Source organism: Ornithorhynchus anatinus, chromosome X4, assembly GCF_004115215.2.
Source record: "Ornithorhynchus anatinus isolate Pmale09 chromosome X4, mOrnAna1.pri.v4, whole genome shotgun sequence".
Classification (NCBI taxonomy): domain Eukaryota; kingdom Metazoa; phylum Chordata; class Mammalia; order Monotremata; family Ornithorhynchidae; genus Ornithorhynchus; species Ornithorhynchus anatinus.
Window position 1 is genome coordinate 684256 of NC_041752.1, and position 17426 is coordinate 701681.

At 56.1% G+C, this 17426-nt stretch overlaps 1 protein-coding gene and 2 long non-coding RNA genes across 3 annotated transcripts in view; 1 reads left to right on the forward strand and 2 right to left on the reverse strand.

Moving 5' to 3' along the window:
* Positions 1-17426, reverse strand: part of LOC120638140 — a 70327-nt gene that overhangs the window by 49463 nt on the left and 3438 nt on the right. The gene's annotated exons all lie outside the window — the stretch shown is intronic.
* Positions 1414-13256, forward strand: CCND2 (cyclin D2). Its single transcript, XM_029054370.1, has 5 exons — positions 1414-1783; positions 3303-3518; positions 6446-6605; positions 11742-11890; positions 13031-13256. Exons 1-5 carry the CDS (start codon positions 1589-1591, stop codon positions 13187-13189), a joined length of 879 nt encoding a protein of 292 aa, XP_028910203.1. The 5' UTR covers positions 1414-1588; the 3' UTR covers positions 13190-13256.
* On the reverse strand, positions 14082-15444 carry LOC114807817. The gene is made up of 2 exons (XR_003755873.2): positions 15276-15444; positions 14082-14820 (listed from the first exon to the last, which is right to left on the reverse strand). It is a non-coding gene; the product is annotated as an uncharacterized LOC114807817 (long non-coding RNA).

Sequence of the window (17426 nt, forward strand, 5' to 3'; positions counted from 1 at the left end):
GGGTGGAGAGGATGGGGCCCAGTGCATGTCACAGCTCGATTGCAAAGCCCGGAGAATCGCCGCCCACTGGGCCCGATCCGGAGGCCGTGCAGAGCGGCGGAGGGTGGAAGTCTCCAGCTAGCGGAGCAAGGGGGGGGGGAGGGGGTGTGTGGGGGGGTAAATGAGCACACATCCCTTCCCCCCGCCTCTCCCCTGCCTGGGTATTTCCTAGAAAGCGGTATCTGTGCGGCCATGCAGTCTCCTCAGACACCTCAGCCTGCCTGTCAGCAGATGTCGAGTCGAGGAAGCGGACCACAGCAACCTGCCCACTTGCTCAGCCTGCAGGGACCCACTATTTCGGTTGCAACCTCCCCTCACCCCCCCCCCCCAAACCCACAAAAACCTTTGCTCTCCCCCCTCCCAACCCGTGTACCACACCGTCACAAGATCAACCCCGACAAACCGTCCCTCTGTCCCACTGCATGTTCTCTACTGGTCAGAGAGCCCCTCACCCATCTGACCTTCCGCCCTACCCCTCACCCCCTTCTTCCTCCTCTGCTTTGCTGGCAGGAGGAGGGAAACGAGATTGGGGGGGCGGCTAGCACGACCCGATCCTTTCGGATCAAATGAGAACGAACCCACTCCGGAAAACGGCGGCCTCCGTAAGGACCGTCCCGGGCGCTCAGTAAGGTGCTCTGCAGGGCGCTCAGTAAGGTGCTCTGCAGGGCGCTCAGGAAATACTATGGATCGGTCGATGTGCAATGACACTACGATCAGGTTCCCGCGCCTCTTTGGAGCTCAAGAGCCCCCTGGGCCCTTGCTGGCCTTCCAAGGAGAGCTCAGACCGCTCGCCTGGCCTAGGGGGGAGCCAGGAAGGGGAATTATTTTAGCACCGTGCACATGATTTTAGGATTCCTTGCAGGGGGGGCGGGGGGGGGGGGCTGCTGTCATTTTAATGTGTGCCCCCGAACGGGGCCCCCGGGTCCGGAGGGAGAAAGCGAAAGGGAGCAGGGGGGGGGGAGGTGGGAAGGAGCAGGGGGGGACCCGGCGTTTGATGTTCCTTCTGACCAGCTGCTGTTCTCCATATTAACAAGGGAGGGAGAAGAGGGGCTGGAAGGGAGAGAGGGGAGAGGAGGAAAAGGGTGGGGGGTGGGGGAGAGAGGAGGTGGGAGGGGGAGCCGGAGGAGGAGGAGGAGGAGGAGGAGGGCGGCGTGCTCCAGTCGCTTGCGTCACTACCTCCTCGGCCGGCGGCTGAAAACCGGAGGAGGAGCAGAACGGGCGAGCGACGAGACGAGAAAAGTTTGAAGGGAAGAGCAGGAGGGGAGTCTCGCCGTCCTGCCCGCCTCCTCCTCCTCCTCCACCGCCCCATCCCCCCTCCTCCACTTCCCTCCCCCATCCCCTCCCCCCCGCCCTCCTCTTTTCCGAAGGGGGAGGAGGGGGGACCCCCCCCTTGCACCCCCTCTCCTTGCACCCCCTCTCCCTGCACCCCCTCTCCCTGCACCCCCTCTCCCTGCACGTGCAACTTTTCCAGCTCCGAGGAGGAGGGGAGCTTAGGGCCCCAGCGCCCTCGGGGAGGGGGTGCTTACGGTGGGTGGGGGGGACCCCCGCCATGGAACTGCTTTGCTGCGAGGCCGAGCCGGTCCGGAGGGCCCTGCCGGACCCCAACTTGCTGAACGACGACCGCGTCCTGCTCAACTTGCTGACCATCGAGGAGCGGTACCTGCCCCAGTGCTCCTACTTCAAGTGCGTCCAGAGGGACATCCAGCCGCACATGCGCAGGATGGTGGCCACCTGGATGTTGGAGGTGGGTCTGGGGCCGGACCCCCCCCACCCCACCCGACCCCCTGGACCCCCGGACCCTGCGGGTGGGCTGGGGGCGGTGGAGCCCTCGAGGGGGAGGCCTGGGCGCCATCCCCGGTGCAGGCCCCGGCCGGCCCTCGTGGCGCTATTTCAGGGCTCTGGGGTATTTGGGGGGGGGGGGTGTGCAGAGAAACGAGTTGCACAAGAAGTCAAGGGGGGGGGCAGGAAGCTCTTTCCATCTGTGTCCCCCCCCCCAAAAAAAAGCACTCGGGCAGAATCAGTTGCTGTCCTGCTGGTGGGGGGGGGGGGCAGGGGATTTTTTTTGGGGGGGGGGTCCTGCAGAAAATGACAAAGTAATGGTCCTAGGAAAAGTCACCGTCCCACCCCCGGGTCTCCCACGCGGCTGGGATCCGGTGGGGGGGGGGGAGGCGGGGCACCCCCCCACCCCCCACCCCCGATCTCTGCCCCGCGAGCCTTTCTGGGTGCCCACGTAGGCAGAGCGCTGGACGTGCCCCGGTTTTCGCCATGTTGCTTTACACACTCGGCTGGAGAGGAGCTGAAGGCCCCCCCCCACCCCGCCCCCCCACCCCCGCACCCCACTTCCTACCCTGCCCCGCACCCCGCGGGCATTGCGGGCAAGTCATCTTCCTGGTGGTCCCGGGGCAGAGGGGGCTGGCGGAGGGGAGGTAGAACCCCCCCCCAGCGGGGGGGGGGCTTCGGGACCCCCCCCAGCCCCCTCCCACCCTTGCACCCCCATTTCCCCCAGGGTGGGCAGCCCGGGCCCCTCCAGCCCCCGCTGGGACCCCCCACACAGTTGTCGTGCAGTTCCCGCCGCTCTCTCCTCCCCCGTCGGATTCAGCACCCCTGGAACAGAAATGGGGGGGTTCCCCCCCACCCCCCAGCCCCACCCCGGGAAGCGGGGACCCTGCAGGTGGTTTTCGTGCCAAAAAGACCCTTCCAGACCCCTCGGTCGATTTTTAGTTATTTTTTGAAGTCGGCACCCCCCCCCACCCTCCGCTCCACTCTCCCTCCTCCTCCTCCTCCTCCTCCTGTCTTCTTCCCCTCCTGCCCACCCCCCCAGCCCCCCATTCGAGGCCTCTGGGCCGGGGGGACCCCCGCGGGGATTTTTTTCAATTGTCGGGAATGAGAGGAGGGGGGCCGGGGGTCCCGATGGGGCCAAGGGGGAGTCCCCAGGGGCCCTAGGGATATTTTTATCGATTTTTTGAAAAGATGACGAAATCCAAAAATCGAGAGCTGAGAGACAGAGAGAGGGAGGGAGGGAGTGAGGGCCGAGCGAGGCAGAGCAGAGGGAAGCGAGCTGCGAGCTGGGGCCGCAGCAGCCCTGCCCGGACCTCCTTAACCCCTCCTGTGCCAGAGGGGCCTGGAATTGGGGGGCTGGCCGGACCCCCTTGGCGTCCCCCCCACACCCACCCCGGCCCCTCTGTTCTAATGAGACCGTTGTCTTCTCCCTCTCCGCCTCTGCGTCCGGCCGGACCCCGGTGCCGCCATGCCCGCCCTCGCAGGTCTGCGAGGAACAGAAGTGCGAAGAAGAGGTGTTCCCCTTGGCCATGAATTACCTGGACCGCTTCCTAGCCGGGGTCCCCACACCCAAGCACCATCTGCAGCTGTTGGGGGCCGTCTGCATGTTCCTGGCTTCCAAGCTGAAGGAGACCGCCCCCCTGACTGCTGAGAAACTCTGTATTTATACAGACAATTCTATCAAACCTCGAGAACTGCTGGTAACGACACCCACTCCTCTCCTTCTCCTCCTCCTCCTTCTCCCTTCATGTTCAGATCCTGGGTCCTCCACCCCTTCCCACTGAACCCTGAGCAATAAAGAACTTTCCCGACCCCTCCGTCCAGAGACAGTTGAGAGACCAGCAGCAGCCGTAAGTCAGTCTGTTGCATTTTTTGAGCGCCTACTGCATGCAGGGCGCTGTCCTAAGCGCTAGGGAGAGTACCGTATAACATGAAACGGACCTATTCCCGGCCCACAACGAGCTTAGCGGTAACAGTAATAGCAGCGGCAGAGGAAGCGGTAACAGCAGAAGTAGTAGCCCAAAATTCATGGTACCAACCGCTTGGGAAGTACAGAACAAGCCAGTGATATGTTCCCTGCCCACAAGGAGCTTCCACCGTAAGGGGGAAATGGACGAAAAAGTTTACAAACTGAGTAATCCTGATAAATAAGGGAACTTTGAGGGCGCCACCCAGTGGAGGGGGTTTTTCCCTCGGCGGGTTTAATTCTCACGCCTTGAACTACTGCCAAGTCCCTTCCCCCCTACGTTTTAGCCTGGCTCAGGTGGGCCAGGAAGAGGCTGAGAAAGCATCTTCCAGACAGTGGGTGAATGACAGAGAGAGTCATTCATTCAATAGTGTTTATTGAGCGCTCGCTATGTGCAGAGCACTGTACCAAGCGCTTGGACTGGACAGTTCGGCAACCGATAGAGACAATCCCCGCCCAATGACGGTCTCGCCGTCCCCCCCTCCCGCTAGTGGCTTGAGATGCCAGTCCCGTCAGCCACCACCTCGGCCGCCCACCTCCTCCCTTCTGTAGCCGGAGGTCCCCCCGGCCTCACTTGGCATCCCTCGGGGGAGGCGGCCGAGGGCAGGCGGAAGGGGCAGGGGCGATTCTCGATTTTTCCCCTCCCGTATTTCAGAAACCCTTCTCTCTCCGCCCGGCTTCCCCCAGCGCCTTCGGCGACCCAACAGAAAGCCACTTCTTCCTCCGGCTCGGCCCTTCTGGATCTGCCCAGCCGCTAAAGGAACTTGGAGAGTTTCTTGAACTGACTATGGCTTTGTAATGGGGTGGGGGCGGAGGAAGTGGGGGAGCCGGGCTCCTTTCTGGGCCTGCACCGCCATCTAGTGGCAGACATGCACGTGGGGGGCGCTTAGTACAGAGGGAGGGGATGGATGACTTCAACTTTGAACCTGTGCCAGGTTGCGGCAGCCTCCGGCTTTGGTGCGCTGGGCTACGGGGAGACCCGTCTCCCGTCAAACCCCGGAGTGTGATAAGCTGTTGGCATCAGTGCTGCCTCCCGTGGGCCACCTCGCCCCTGAATGCCCCCAAGTTGGGGACCGCCCCCCCCACATTGAGCTGACCCGTTTCGGTGCCGGGGGCGGTTCGAGCTCCCCCGGTCAAGAGCCCGAGATGGGGGAGCGGCAGGCGAGAAGACAGAAGATAATTATGGGCTGGGAACGGGTCTACCAATCTCTTGTACACCCCCGGGCGCTTAATACGGTGCTCAGCACACAATAGGTGCCCAATAAATACCATTCATTGATTGAGAGATTAATGGCATTTGTTAAACACTCAAGGCCAAGCACTGTACGTATCCTTATACTCTACTATTTCCCCTATCTGCGTTTTATTTTAATATCTCTCTTCCCTTGTAGATCATAAACTCCTTGTGGGCAGGCAGCGGGTTTACCATCTCGATTTTAATGTATTTTCTCATGTGCTTAGTACAGTACTCTGCACACAAGTAAGCACTCAATAAATACCATTGACAGATACAAGACAATCAGATTAGACACAGTCCCTGTCCCACGTCTAAGTAGGAGGGAGAACAGATATTGAACCCCCATTGGGCAGATGAGGAAACTGAGGCACAGAGAAGTTATGTAACTTGCCCAAGGTCACCCAACGGGCAAGTGGCAAAACTGAGATTAGAATCCAAGTCCCTTGACTCCCGGGCCTGTGATCTTTCCATTAGGCCATGCTGCTTCTCTGTATTGTTTTCATCTCCCATGGTGGGGGGAGGGGAAGGGACTCTGATTTTAGTTCAGACCAGCCCAGACCAGCAAACTAGGAAAGGCCTGTGCCCAGGAGTTAGACTCGGTATGCGTATCCAGTGCAACACTGTACGTGGTAAGCATCCAGTACAACACTCTGCAGGCAGTAGGCACCCAGTGCAGCACTCTGCACAAGGCAGGCCCCCAGGACACGCTCTGCACATGATAGATGGCCAGTACAGTGCTCTGCACACAGTAAGCACCTAGAATGGCACTCTGCCCCCAGCAGCCCCTCAGTTAATGCAGGTGATAATGTTTCCAACATGAATTTTAAACCCTGAGCCAGAAAATCACAGTCCCTGTCTCCGGACACCTGTCCTGAAGTTTAGGAACAATCCAGATTTCCATACAAACAACATCAGAACACCACCTATGTCCTCACCCTCCAGAGGGCAGCCAGCGTCCCTTGTCTTCTTCAGACTGTCCTTCCCTGAAGTGATGGTGTCACCCGTAATCCCCCGGCCTATCTTCTCACGTGACCCTGCTACCTCGTCCTTGCTCTGAGTTCTCCACAGCCTGTGCAAGAGGGAAGGTGGGGGAATTCTGTGGATGGGTGCCAGGACCAGCACACCCAATCCTACTGATTGACATTTGGCTTTGTGCATGACTTCTCCCCATTCCTGTTAGAGTCAGTCTGTGATGTGTGTGTGTGTGTGTGTGTGTGTGTGTGTGTGTGTAGGGGATGGGCAGGGAGAGAGGTGAGGAGGGGGAAGAGGCATAATGCATGCCCCCAGCCATACCCGTGTGGGTGTTGTGGAATTGGGTGGAGGTAATTATTATTATTATGCTCACCCCCCTCACTACCCCATCCAACCCCCTTGCCCAGCCTCCCTAAGCTCTCACCCATTCCGGTATCTCTTCCTGTCCCCAGGAGTGGGAGCTGGTGGTTCTAGGGAAGTTGAAGTGGAACCTGGCGGCAGTCACCCCGCACGACTTCATCGAACACATCCTGCGGAAGCTGTGCCAGCCTCGGGACAAGCTGCTTTTGATCCGTAAACACGCTCAGACATTCATTGCCCTGTGTGCAACTGGTGAGTGGAGCTGGGTGGCCGGGGCGGGGGGCCTGTGGCATAGACAGCATGCCCGGCATGGGGACGTGCGCCCGGCGAGGGCCTGAGGTGTAGACAGTGTGCCCAGCTTGGGGGTGTTTGCTTGGTAGGGGCCCGTGGTGTGGAGATCTGAATGTGATGTAGGGGCATGTGCCCAGCAGGGGCCTTTGGTGTGGAGACCTATGCCCAGTGAAGTGGGGTTCAGCAACCCCCAACCCCTGAACAATAGCAGTAAAACCATTTAATCGGCGCTTAATCTTTGCCAAGTGCTGGAGTGGATACAGCACAGTTAGCTCGCACATAATCTCCCCTAATTTCTAGGGAGGAAGAATCTTATCCCAAATTTACAGATGGGGAAACTGAGGCCTTGAGAAGTTAAGTGACTGGTCCTAGATCTTGCAGTCTCCTGACTCCCAGCCCTGTGTTATGTACACCAGGAAATATGCCCTTACATATACTGCTGGCCCAGGGGGAAGGGAATAGTACTTCAGGCCCTAATAATAATAATAATAATAATAGTATTTTTTAGCATTTACTATGTGCCAGGCACTGTACTAAGTGCTGCGGTGGGTACAAGCTAATCAGGTTGGACACAGTCCCTCTCTCCCTCGTGAAGCTCAGGGTCTTTATCTCCATTTTACAGATGAGGTAACTGAGGCACAGAAAAGTGAAGTGAAGGTCAAGGTCACACAGCAGACAAGTGGTAGAGCTAGGATTACAACCCAGGTCCTTCTGACTCCCAGACCCGTACTCTACCCACCAGGCCATGCTTCTGTTTTTGGAAGGAACCTAGTAGGAACAGTTTCTATGACCCGACTAGCTGTCCTCAGGAATGGTCTCTGGAAAAACTCTAGCTGTCCTCATGAACCATTTCCAGAGGGAGGGTAGCCATTTTCATGAATACTTTAAAGGGAACCCAGCTGTCCTCCTGAACTGTTTCTGGGAGTTGACTACTTGTTCAGTGAGTCATCTCATCGTGAATAGTCTCTGGATGGAGGATAACCCTCTTCTCCTGAGTGATCTTTGGGGGAGGCTGGCTGTGAGACAGGTGAATGGGTGTCTCGGGTGAGTCCAGCTGCCTGGTGAACGGTCTCTGCGGGGAGATTCACTGTCCTAGTGAACTGTCTCTGGGGGAGGCTAGCTGCCTTGGTGAAAAAGACTCTTGGGTGAAGCTCACTGTCCACATGAACGGCCGCTGAGGGGAGGCTAGCAGTCTTCATGACTGATCTCTAAGAGGACACCAGCTGTCCTCATGACCGATCTCTGGGGGTTGCTAGCTGTGCTGGTGGACGGTCTCTTGGGTGAGATTTACTGTCCTTATAAAGGGTGTCTGGAGGGAGGCTCACGGTCCTCGAGAACAGTCTCAGGGGGAGTCTCGCTGACTTCGAGAACACTTGCCGGGGAAGCTAGCTGTCCTCATGTGCAGTCTCTGGAGGGAGGCTAGCTGGCCTCATGAATGGTGTCTTGGATGAGGTTTGCTGCCATTTTGAGTGGTCTCTGGGTGGAGACTATTTGCCCTGGTGAACAGTCTCCCAGGTGAAGCTAGCTGTCCTCATGACTGAGCTCTGACTAGAGTCTAGTGGTCCCGTGAATGGTCACTGGGGGGAAGTTGGCTGTCCTTGTGAATGGCTTCTGGTTGAGGCTATTAGCCTTTATGAATGGTTTCAGCGGGGAGGCTAGCTGTCCTCGTGAGCAGTCTGTGTGGAGGCTAGCTGTCCTTGTGAGCAGTCACTCTGGGGACGCTAGCTGTCCTCGTGAATGGTCTTTGGGGGAAGCTGGCTATTCTCGTGAACTGCCTCTGTGGGGAGGCTATATGTCCTTCCGAACCCTCTCTGGACGAGGCTAGCTGTCCTCGGGAATGGTCTCAGGGGAGACCAGCTATCCTCATGAGCGTTCTCTGGTTGGCGGCCATTTGTCCTTGTGAATGGTCTCCGGGGCAGGCTAACTGTCCTTGTGAATTGTTTCTGAGGGGAGGCTTGCTGTCTTCATAACTGATCTCTGGAGGGAGCTTAGTTGTCCTTGTGAACAGTCTCTGGGAGAGGCTAGCTGTCCTCGTGAATAGTCTCTGGAGAGGCCAACTGTCCTTGTGAACTCTCTCTGGAGGGAGGCTGGCTGCCTTTGTGAATGGTTTCTGAGGAGGTTAGCTGTCCACGTGACTGATCTCTGAAGCGAAGCTAGCTTTCATTGTGAGTGGACTCTGGAGGGATGCTAGTTTTCCTCCTGAATGGTCTCTGAGGGGGAGGCTAGTTATCCATCAATCAATCATTTGTTATTTATTGAGGGTTGATTATTATTGCTAGTAATAATAGTAATAATAATAATATCCGTTAAGCATTTACTATGTACCAGGCATTGTTCTAAGCACTGGAGTGGATACAAGCAAATCGGGTTGCTGTCCCACAGTCTTAATCCCCATTTTACAGATGCAGTAACTGAGGCCCAGAGAAGTTAAGTGACTTGCCCAAGGTCACACAGCAGACAAGAGGTGGAGCTAGGATTAGAACCCAGGTCCTTCAGACTGCCAGGCCCTTGCTCTATATCAAATGGCTACGCTGCTTCTCTTTTTACTGTGGTCAGAGCACTGTACTAAATGCTTAGGAAAATGCAATACAACAGAGTTGGCTGGCGTGAACCGTGCCCACAAGTGGCTTACGGGGGGAGACAGATATTAAAACAAATAAAGGACAAGAGAAATATAGTATAAGGATAGTTCCCCAAGTGCTGTAAGGCTGGGGTGAGTACTTATGGGGTTCACAGCCACGTGCCCAGTCGACTCAGAGGGGTGGGAGGATAGGGGAAATGAGAGCTAGGGAAGGCCTCTTGGAGAAGATGTGATTTTAGGAGAGTTTGAAAGTGGGGAGAGTGGTGGACTGTCATATCTGAAGGGGAAGGGAGTTCCACACCCGAAGAAGGTCGTGGGCAAGGGGCGGATGGCAGGAGAGACCAGATCGAGACACTTGGAGGAGGTTGATGTTAGAGGAACGGAGTGAGCGGGTTGAATAGTAGTAGGAGCTCGATGAGGTAAGGTAGTAGGGAAGGAGCTGATTGAGTGCCTTAAAGCGAATAGTTTTTGTCTGATGCATAGGTGGATGGACAACCATTGGAGGTTTTTGAGGAATGGGGAGATAAGGACTGAGAGGTTTTTTAGAAAAATGATCCGGACAATAGAGTGAAGTATGGGCAGGAGAAGGGAGAGAGAGGATGTGGGTAGGTCAGCGAAGAGGCTGATGCAGATTTGAATAGTCTAAGGAGCAACTAGCTGTCTTGTGAATGGTCTCAGGAAGGAGGTCCGGCTGTCCATGAGAACCATCTCTGTGAGGAGGCTATCTGTCTTTCCGAACAGTCTCTGGATGGAGGCTAGCTGCGCCGGTGAACGATCCCTGTTTTGAGGCTAGCTAACCGCTTAAATGGTCTGTAAGGGGAAGCCGCTTGCTTTCATGAATGGTCTCTGGGTAGAAGCCAATAGACCTTGTGAATGGTCTCTACTTTGAGGCTAGCTTTCCTCACGAACAGTCTCTGGACAGAGAGGGTAGTTGTCCTCTTGAATGGTCCCTGGACAGAGGCTAGCTGGCCTTATGAAGGGTCTCTAGAAGGAGATTAGCTCTCTTCATGAACAGTCTCTAGGGGAAGGCTAGCTGACTTTTTGAACAGTTTCTGACTGGAGGCTGGCGTTCCTTTGGAACAGTTTCTGCGGGGAGGCTAGCTGTCTCTGTGAATGGTCTCTGGGCGGGAGGCGGCAGGGGCTAGCTGACTTCATCAACAGTCTCTGGCGGAAGGCTGGCTAACTTTCTGAACAATTTCTGGGTGGAGGTTAGCATTCTTTGTGCACAGTCTGGATGGAGGTTAGTTGCCTTCATGAGTGATCTCTGCAAGGAGGCTAGCTGTCCTCAAAAATACTGTCTGGTGGGAGGCTAGCTGTCTTCATCGTTGCCCCCTGTGGGGAGGCTAACTGTTTTTCTGAACAGTTTCTGGCGGGAGGCTAGCTGACTTTCTGAATGGTTTCCGGGTGGAGGCTGGTGTTCCTCGTGAACAGTCTTAGGAAGTAGGCTAGCTGTCTTCGTGAATGGTTTCTGGCAGGAGGCTAACTGTCCTCATTAATGGTCTTTGGAAGGAGATTAGCTGTCCTCGTGAATGGTCTCTGATGGGAGGTTAGCTGTCTTCCTAAATGGTCTCGGGGAGTAGCTTACCTGCCCTTGGGAGCCAGCCTCTGTGGGGAGGCTAATTTTTTTTCTGAATGGTTTCTGCGGGGACGGGGATGCTAACTATCCTCATGAATGGCCTCTTGGGGGAGGCTAGCTGCCTTCATGAGTTGCCTCTGCGGGGAGGTTAGCTGTCTTTTTCAAACAGTTTCTGGAAGGAGGCTTGCTGTCCTCTCGAACAGCCTCTGGTCTCTGGATGGAGGCTAGCGGTCCTTGTGAATGGTGTCTGGCATGAGCTTAGCTGTCCTTGTCTTTAAGGGGAAGATAGCTGACCTTGTGAGCCGTCTCAGGGGAGGTCAGGGTTCCTCGTGAAGTTTTTTTATAATACTTGTTAAACGCTTAGTAGGTCTCAGGCACCGTACTAAGCGCTGCAGTAGATACAAGCTAATCGGGTTGGACACAGTCCACGTCCCACGGGGGGACTCAAAGTCATAATCCCCATTTTACAGATGAAGTAACTGAGGCATAGAGAAGTCAAGTGACTTGCCCAACATCACGCAGCAGACAAATGGGAGAGCCAGGATTAGAACCCAGGTTCTTCTGATTCTCAAGCCCGTGCTCTATCTACTAGACCACACTCTTTCTTATGAACAGGCGTGGGAAAGCTAGATTTTTCTAGTGAGTGGTCTCTTAGGCGAGGCTAGCTGCCAGGCACAGGAGCTCACCCAGGACACACAGGGTTGCACAGCCTCGCACGAGGGCTCAAGGGGTCTCACGGAGCTGAATGGGTAGGCTTCGGTATCTACCGGGAGGATCATGAACTCCACTCTGAAACCCCGTTCGCCTCTTCCGTCCCGTCGCGCCCCGCCCCCGGAGGGCACCGTTCTCGTCCGAGGGAGGATGGGGGCCGCTTCCCGAGCGCCCCAACTCGGGCTCTCCGCGGCTGACGCCTACCCCATCCCCTCCCCTTTTCCCACAGACTTTACCTTTGCCATGTATCCGCCCTCCATGATCGCGACCGGCAGCGTTGGGGCAGCCATCTGCGGACTCCAGCTAGACGTCGAGGAGAGTGCCCTCTCCGGGGACGGCCTCACGGACCTCTTGGCCAAGATCACCAACACAGATGTGGTACGAGGAGCTGCCTCTCCCAGGGCGGGGGGTGTTGGGGGGGGCACTACCAGGGGCGGGACCGCTGGGCTGGGGTCAGAGAAAGGTCCTCCTGCTCTGAGGAAAGAAGCGGAGCTCGGCTTGGGAGTCTCAGCAGGACTGTCTCTATACGCTCTGACTCGAAGGATTGTGGGGGACAAACCCACATTCCTGGGGAGCTGGGACTCACAGGGATAATAATAATAATGTTGGTATTTGTTAAGCGCTTACTCTGTGCAGAGCACTGTTCCAAGCGCTGGGGTAGATACGGGGTAACCAGGTTGTCCCACGTGAGGCTCGCGGTCTTAATCCCCATTTGACAGATGAGGTAACTGAGGCACAGAGAAGTTAAGTGACTCACCCACAGTCACACAGCTAAGTGGCAGAGCCGGGATTCGAACCCATGACTTCTGACTCCCAAGCCCGGGCTCTTTCCACTGAGCCAGAGGGGTTATAGAGGCGGGGAGATGGGGAGCAGAGAGTGGGGAAGGTTCCCCATCCTCTCCTCACATCCAGGACAGCCTTCTGCACATAGAAGGTGCCCAGCACAGCGCTCTGCACACAGTAGGTTGCCAAATATAGTGCCGTGCACACAGTAGGCACCCATTATAATTGTGGTATTTGTTCAGCGCTTACTATGTGCCAGGCACTGTACTAAGGACTGGAGTGGATACAAGCAAATCGGGTTGGACACGGTCCCCGTCCCGCACGGAGCTCACCGTCTTAATCCCCATTTTACAGATGAGGTAACTGAGGCGCAGAGAAGTTAAATGACTCGCCCAAGGCCACACAGCAGACAACTGGCAGAGCTGGGATTAGAATCCGTAACCTTCTGACTCCCAGGCCCGTGCTCCACCCACTAAGCCATGCCGCTAGTTCTCTGCACACAGCAAGCAGCCAGTAAAGCGGGGTGGGATTTGGGGAAAAGCAGTTTCATACTTGCCGTGATGCCCCCTTCCTAGTTCTACGTACTACAGTCTTAACGCCCTCTGGTCAGTGCGAGCCGGCCTGGTGTCCAGCTCACGGTGTGGGGAGGCTCCCCTTCCTCACTGACCCGCCCCCGTCTTTATCCCCGGGCCCACCCTCACTGACGGCCGGATCCTTCGCCTTGCTCCCCCCCAGGACTGCCTGAAGGCTTGCCAGGAGCAGATCGAGGCCGTGCTCGTCCATAACCTGCGCAGGGTCCAGCAGCGGGAGCCCCCCCCGAGCCAGCCCTCCAAGATGGTGGATGAAGTGGACCAGGCCGGCACGCCCACGGACGTGAGGGACATCAACCTGTGAGGCGCCCGGAAAGACCCCGGCTCGCTTCCCCTCCCTCACCCCCGCCCCCTCGAGTTTTAGAACGAACCCCCCCCCCCCCCCCCCCCCTTTCGCCCACCTGGGACCAGACCGGATTTAAGGCTCTCCTAGAAATGAAACAAGGCAGAGAAAGAAACCCATCCCCTGCCCTGCGCGGCGCGGGCAGGCGGCATGGGGTCACCTGCACGCGCGGCCTGCCCCCTCCGCCACCTCTGTCTCCTGGCGGGGACTCCCGGCAATGGGGAGAGGGGGCTTGGGCGTCAGTCCACTGCTGCATCCAAGACGGCGGTTGCGGCAGGCGGCCTCAGCTGCTCAAGATGAGCGGTCGGTGCCTGGCGGCCTGAGGGCCTGCAGCGTGGGGCGGCCACGGGCCACCCCGTCGCAAAGCACTTTGAAAATTCTTCCCAAGGGATAGATGGAGTTGTTTACGGAAAGCGTGCCGAGTGGGGGTCGGAGGGGAGGTGAGGAGGGGAGCACGGAGCCCTCCCCGTGCTCCTCCCCTTCACCCCTAAACCTCCCCCACCCTCACCCCTTTCCAGCACCTCACCTTTGCTCTCTCGGTTCCGGCGTCGCCGCCGGAAGCCGGGATGACATTCCGAATGCAGGGTCCCATCCCAACGTTCCCGACACAAGCCTGGCAGAAGACATTCCCGGTCACCCTATTCTTCTTCCCAGATGGGTCTCAATGCCCAAATCAACACTTGTGCCTCACGCAAAAGAAAAATATCTCCCCTCCAAGGCCCCTTTGACCTTTCTGTTGGTTCGTGTTACCGAAATGGAATAGTCAGTGAACTTGAAAATCCCTTTTCCCTTCCCCTCACCTTCCCGGTCAGAAGTATTCAGTTTGCAAAGGGGAGTTGGAACGAAATATGTGTTTTTTTTTTTTTTTTTTTGCACAATTTTCTTAACAGTTGACGTTGGTGGGAATATTAATGTTTGCATTGTTGAAAAATGGAAAACCGAAAGGAACGTGATACTTTTGAAGAATTATTATTTTATAAACCGACGCTGCCTGGTGGAGCAACCATGAGAGTAGAAAAATGGAGATTTAAAAAAAAAAAATCTCCCGATTGTCCTTTTTTTGGGGTTCGTTTTTATTTGTTCAGTTTTTTTTGTTTGCGCTGCTAAGAAGCTACGACTTGTTTCATTTTTATTCACATTAACAGTTCTTAGCTGTAATGTTTCACTGTGTGCTGCTATTTTATAAACATTTTTATAATATATTATTTTACCGCTTAAATTTCAAATCTTGAAGTAGATGGTTAAGTGGAGATATGACGAGTACTTTGATTTACTGGAAAAGCCTTATGTACAGTTTATTTGTGTTTTCCTGATAGCCTAGTCTAGATTTATTATTATTTTTTTTTTCCTGATCACATTCTGCAAAGACGGTATCTATACTTACCTCAGGTTTACTGGACAAAACAAAATAACAATAGCAAGAAAAGAAAAGGGTTCATTTTTTTTTTCCATAATACCTCACAACCACACACTTCCAGCTTGGGGCCGGCGTGGCCGGGGGGTCCAGCACCCCAGGCACTGGTGGGGCTCGGTCTCCCTCTGGCGTAGGTCTCCACATTTATGGTGGAAAAGATATCCCGAGCTCAGGGACCCTAAAAGACAGAAGCAGCCTTGCCAGCCTACCTTCCCCCCTGCCCCGCAACTTGATTCAATACTATCAGTTAAGGGGGACCGCCCCCCCAAGCCCTAGCCGGCTCCTGTCATCCTGACCTGGGACCCCCATCCTCCCTTTCCACCCCAAGGGCTATCCAGAAACAGTACGGGCTCCCGGTCGGGGAGATTGGATTTTGGGCTGGCAGCGGGAGCAGGGCTCTCGGGAGAACTGGCCGACTGGTTGAAATCCCGGGGGGGGCCAGGTGTCAGGGTTGCCCAGTTGAGGGCACAAGGCGTGGGTCCCTAAAGAGCCCTGGTGGTCACCCAGCCTTACCCTGAGAGGCGCATCCAGGGTTCTCCAGCGGCCACTCTGGGCCCAGTCACCTCACTGACAACCTTGCCCCTCCAGCTGCCCAGAAGCCCACCCAACCCCCACAGGTCTCTAAGGCCTCACCTGAACTTCAGCTGGCCAGAGGAGATCCCGGCCGGAGGTCCGGTCACCCTCTCCCTTCTGAGGCAGCAGGCACGGGCAGGATTTCCCTCCGGGGCTGCACCCAGCTTGCCCGTCAGCCATGTTATTTATTTATACCATAAGCTCCTGGCAAGCCTTAGCGGGCACGTGGTCGGGCGTAGCTCCTTACAGACCGCCCCTTTCCCCCGGCGAAGGGCAGAGACCCCCTCCCCCCCAAGTCATGCCTCGGACTGGCACGGGGAGACCAGACAGGACGAGGTAAAGTGCCCTGCAAAATAACCCCTGCTGGGGCTGTTCATCTTCAGGATCACCAGGGGACACGTGCCCCACAGCTAATCTCCTGAGGTGAGCTCTGCCCCTTCGGGTCAGAGGCCGGGAGCCAGGAAACCCTCCTGCCAAGAGTCACACTCCCTCAGCCCAGCTGCGAGCTACAGCCTCCAGGCAAAAAACTCTAGGTCCGGTCAGGTGCAGAAGGGACAAGCCCGCTGTTTGTTCTGAACTCCCCATCCTTCCCGGGATGACCAGCCCAGGGCAGATTGGGGCGGAGGGGCCTTTGAGAGGGGTTCTCTCCCTCCAGGGAGAGGAGAGGGTCCTGCGCACCTTAGGAGATGTCCCCGTGGTCTCTATCTCGGGCGGAGTAAGGAGGTCGGAGCGGGGCCCGAGGGGTGGGTTGGTTGGTCAGGGCTCCAGGCTGCCAGGAGGAGACGGGCCCTGCCGAAGCGTCCGAGCGTAGCTTTAAAAGGGAATGCCCCCAGCCCCCTACCCGCCCCCAGGGGCTCTGACCCCTGCCTCCCTCCGCTCCAGCAGTGGTGGGGACGAAGACTGGCCAGACCCCTCCACCCCACCCCACCGCGACTCCGCTGAAAAACCCGTCCTGCGCGCTGGGGTCTCTTGGCTGGAAGGAGGACTCGGAAGGGGGCCCTTTCCCTCTGTCTCTCTCCCACGGGACGCAGGGGTCCCGGAAGCCAAGTTATCCGCCGCAGTTATTTCGGCAGAGGCGGCTCTTGGGTCCCTGGTTCAGGACCCTGGCTGGGACCCCAGAGGCCTTAGGGAAGGACTCCCTGGGACCGGGGCACACCAGACGCCCCTTCTCAGAGTTCTCCGAACCAAATACTTTGAATGCTGCTGACAGACGCTGTCTGGATTTGACAATACTCTGAAATCCCCGACAGGTCCCAGCTTGGATTTTTTTTTTCCATTATGGGTGTGACCATGTTGCTGTGTACCTCAAAACACACTCCGTTGCACACAACTTCTAGTCTCAAACTTTTTTTTTTTTTTTTTTTTTTCTTTAATGAGTGTGAATGCCGTATCAGCTCAGTGTTACTCTCTCACAATTGCTCTTTAAGATGGCGGGTGTTTATTGGGTCCGGGGCGGTGGAGAGGGTTGTAGTAGACAAAGCATTTTTAGAAAGAACATGAGATTGATCGATTGATTGCTTTATTGGATAAGACTGTCTCCCGCCGGTGGCAGTAGCCTTTGTAAGAGGTCTTATCTGTTCAGTGTTAAGTCGTTTTTTATTAATACCCTGTTCTGCTAGTTTGAGGATGGATTGAAGAAATGTTTTCGGGCGGTATTAGGGTTTTGCTGTATGGACAATAAACTCACTTTGACCTCATGCTCCCCGCCTGCTTCTCCTTTTGCAATTCCGAAACCAAAAGCTCAGGGGATTGGGGGTGGTGATGGTCCACGCCTGCCAATGTCACATTTGTTCTGTGCTACCTAGGTGCCAAGCGCTGTCCTAGGTGTTGGGGTTAGGCAAAAGATAATCAGGTTGGACACGGCTCCTGACCCCCAATGTCAGGAACCACAGGTATTTAATCCTCATTTTTACCGATGAGGAAACTGAGGCGCAGAGAAGTGAAGTTCCTTGCCCAAGGTCACACGGCTTGTGGCAGAGTCAGGATTATAACACAGGTCCTCCGACTCCCAGCCCCAGGCTATTTCCACCAGGACCTGCTGCCCTTTTTCTCTCTCATCCGTTCCCCCTGCTAATAATAATATTGGTTAAGCGCTTACTATGTGCAGAGCACTGTTCCCAGCGCTGGGGGAGATTCGGGGTAATCAGGTCGTCCCACGTGAGGCTCACAGTTAATCCCCATTTTACAGATGGGGTAACTGAGGCCCAGAGA

What these genes read in the sequence shown, in the direction of transcription:
- CCND2 (XM_029054370.1), top strand. Translation starts at nt 1,589, where the DNA reads ATGGAACTGCTTTGCTGCGAGGCCGAGCCGGTCCGGAGGGCCCTGCCG. An exon ending in TGGCCACCTGGATGTTGGAG is followed by an intron (nt 1,784 to 3,302) that starts GTGGGTCTGGGG and finishes CCGCCCTCGCAG; the next exon opens with GTCTGCGAGGAACAGAAGTG. An exon ending in TCAAACCTCGAGAACTGCTG is followed by an intron (nt 3,519 to 6,445) that starts GTAACGACACCC and finishes TCCTGTCCCCAG; the next exon opens with GAGTGGGAGCTGGTGGTTCT.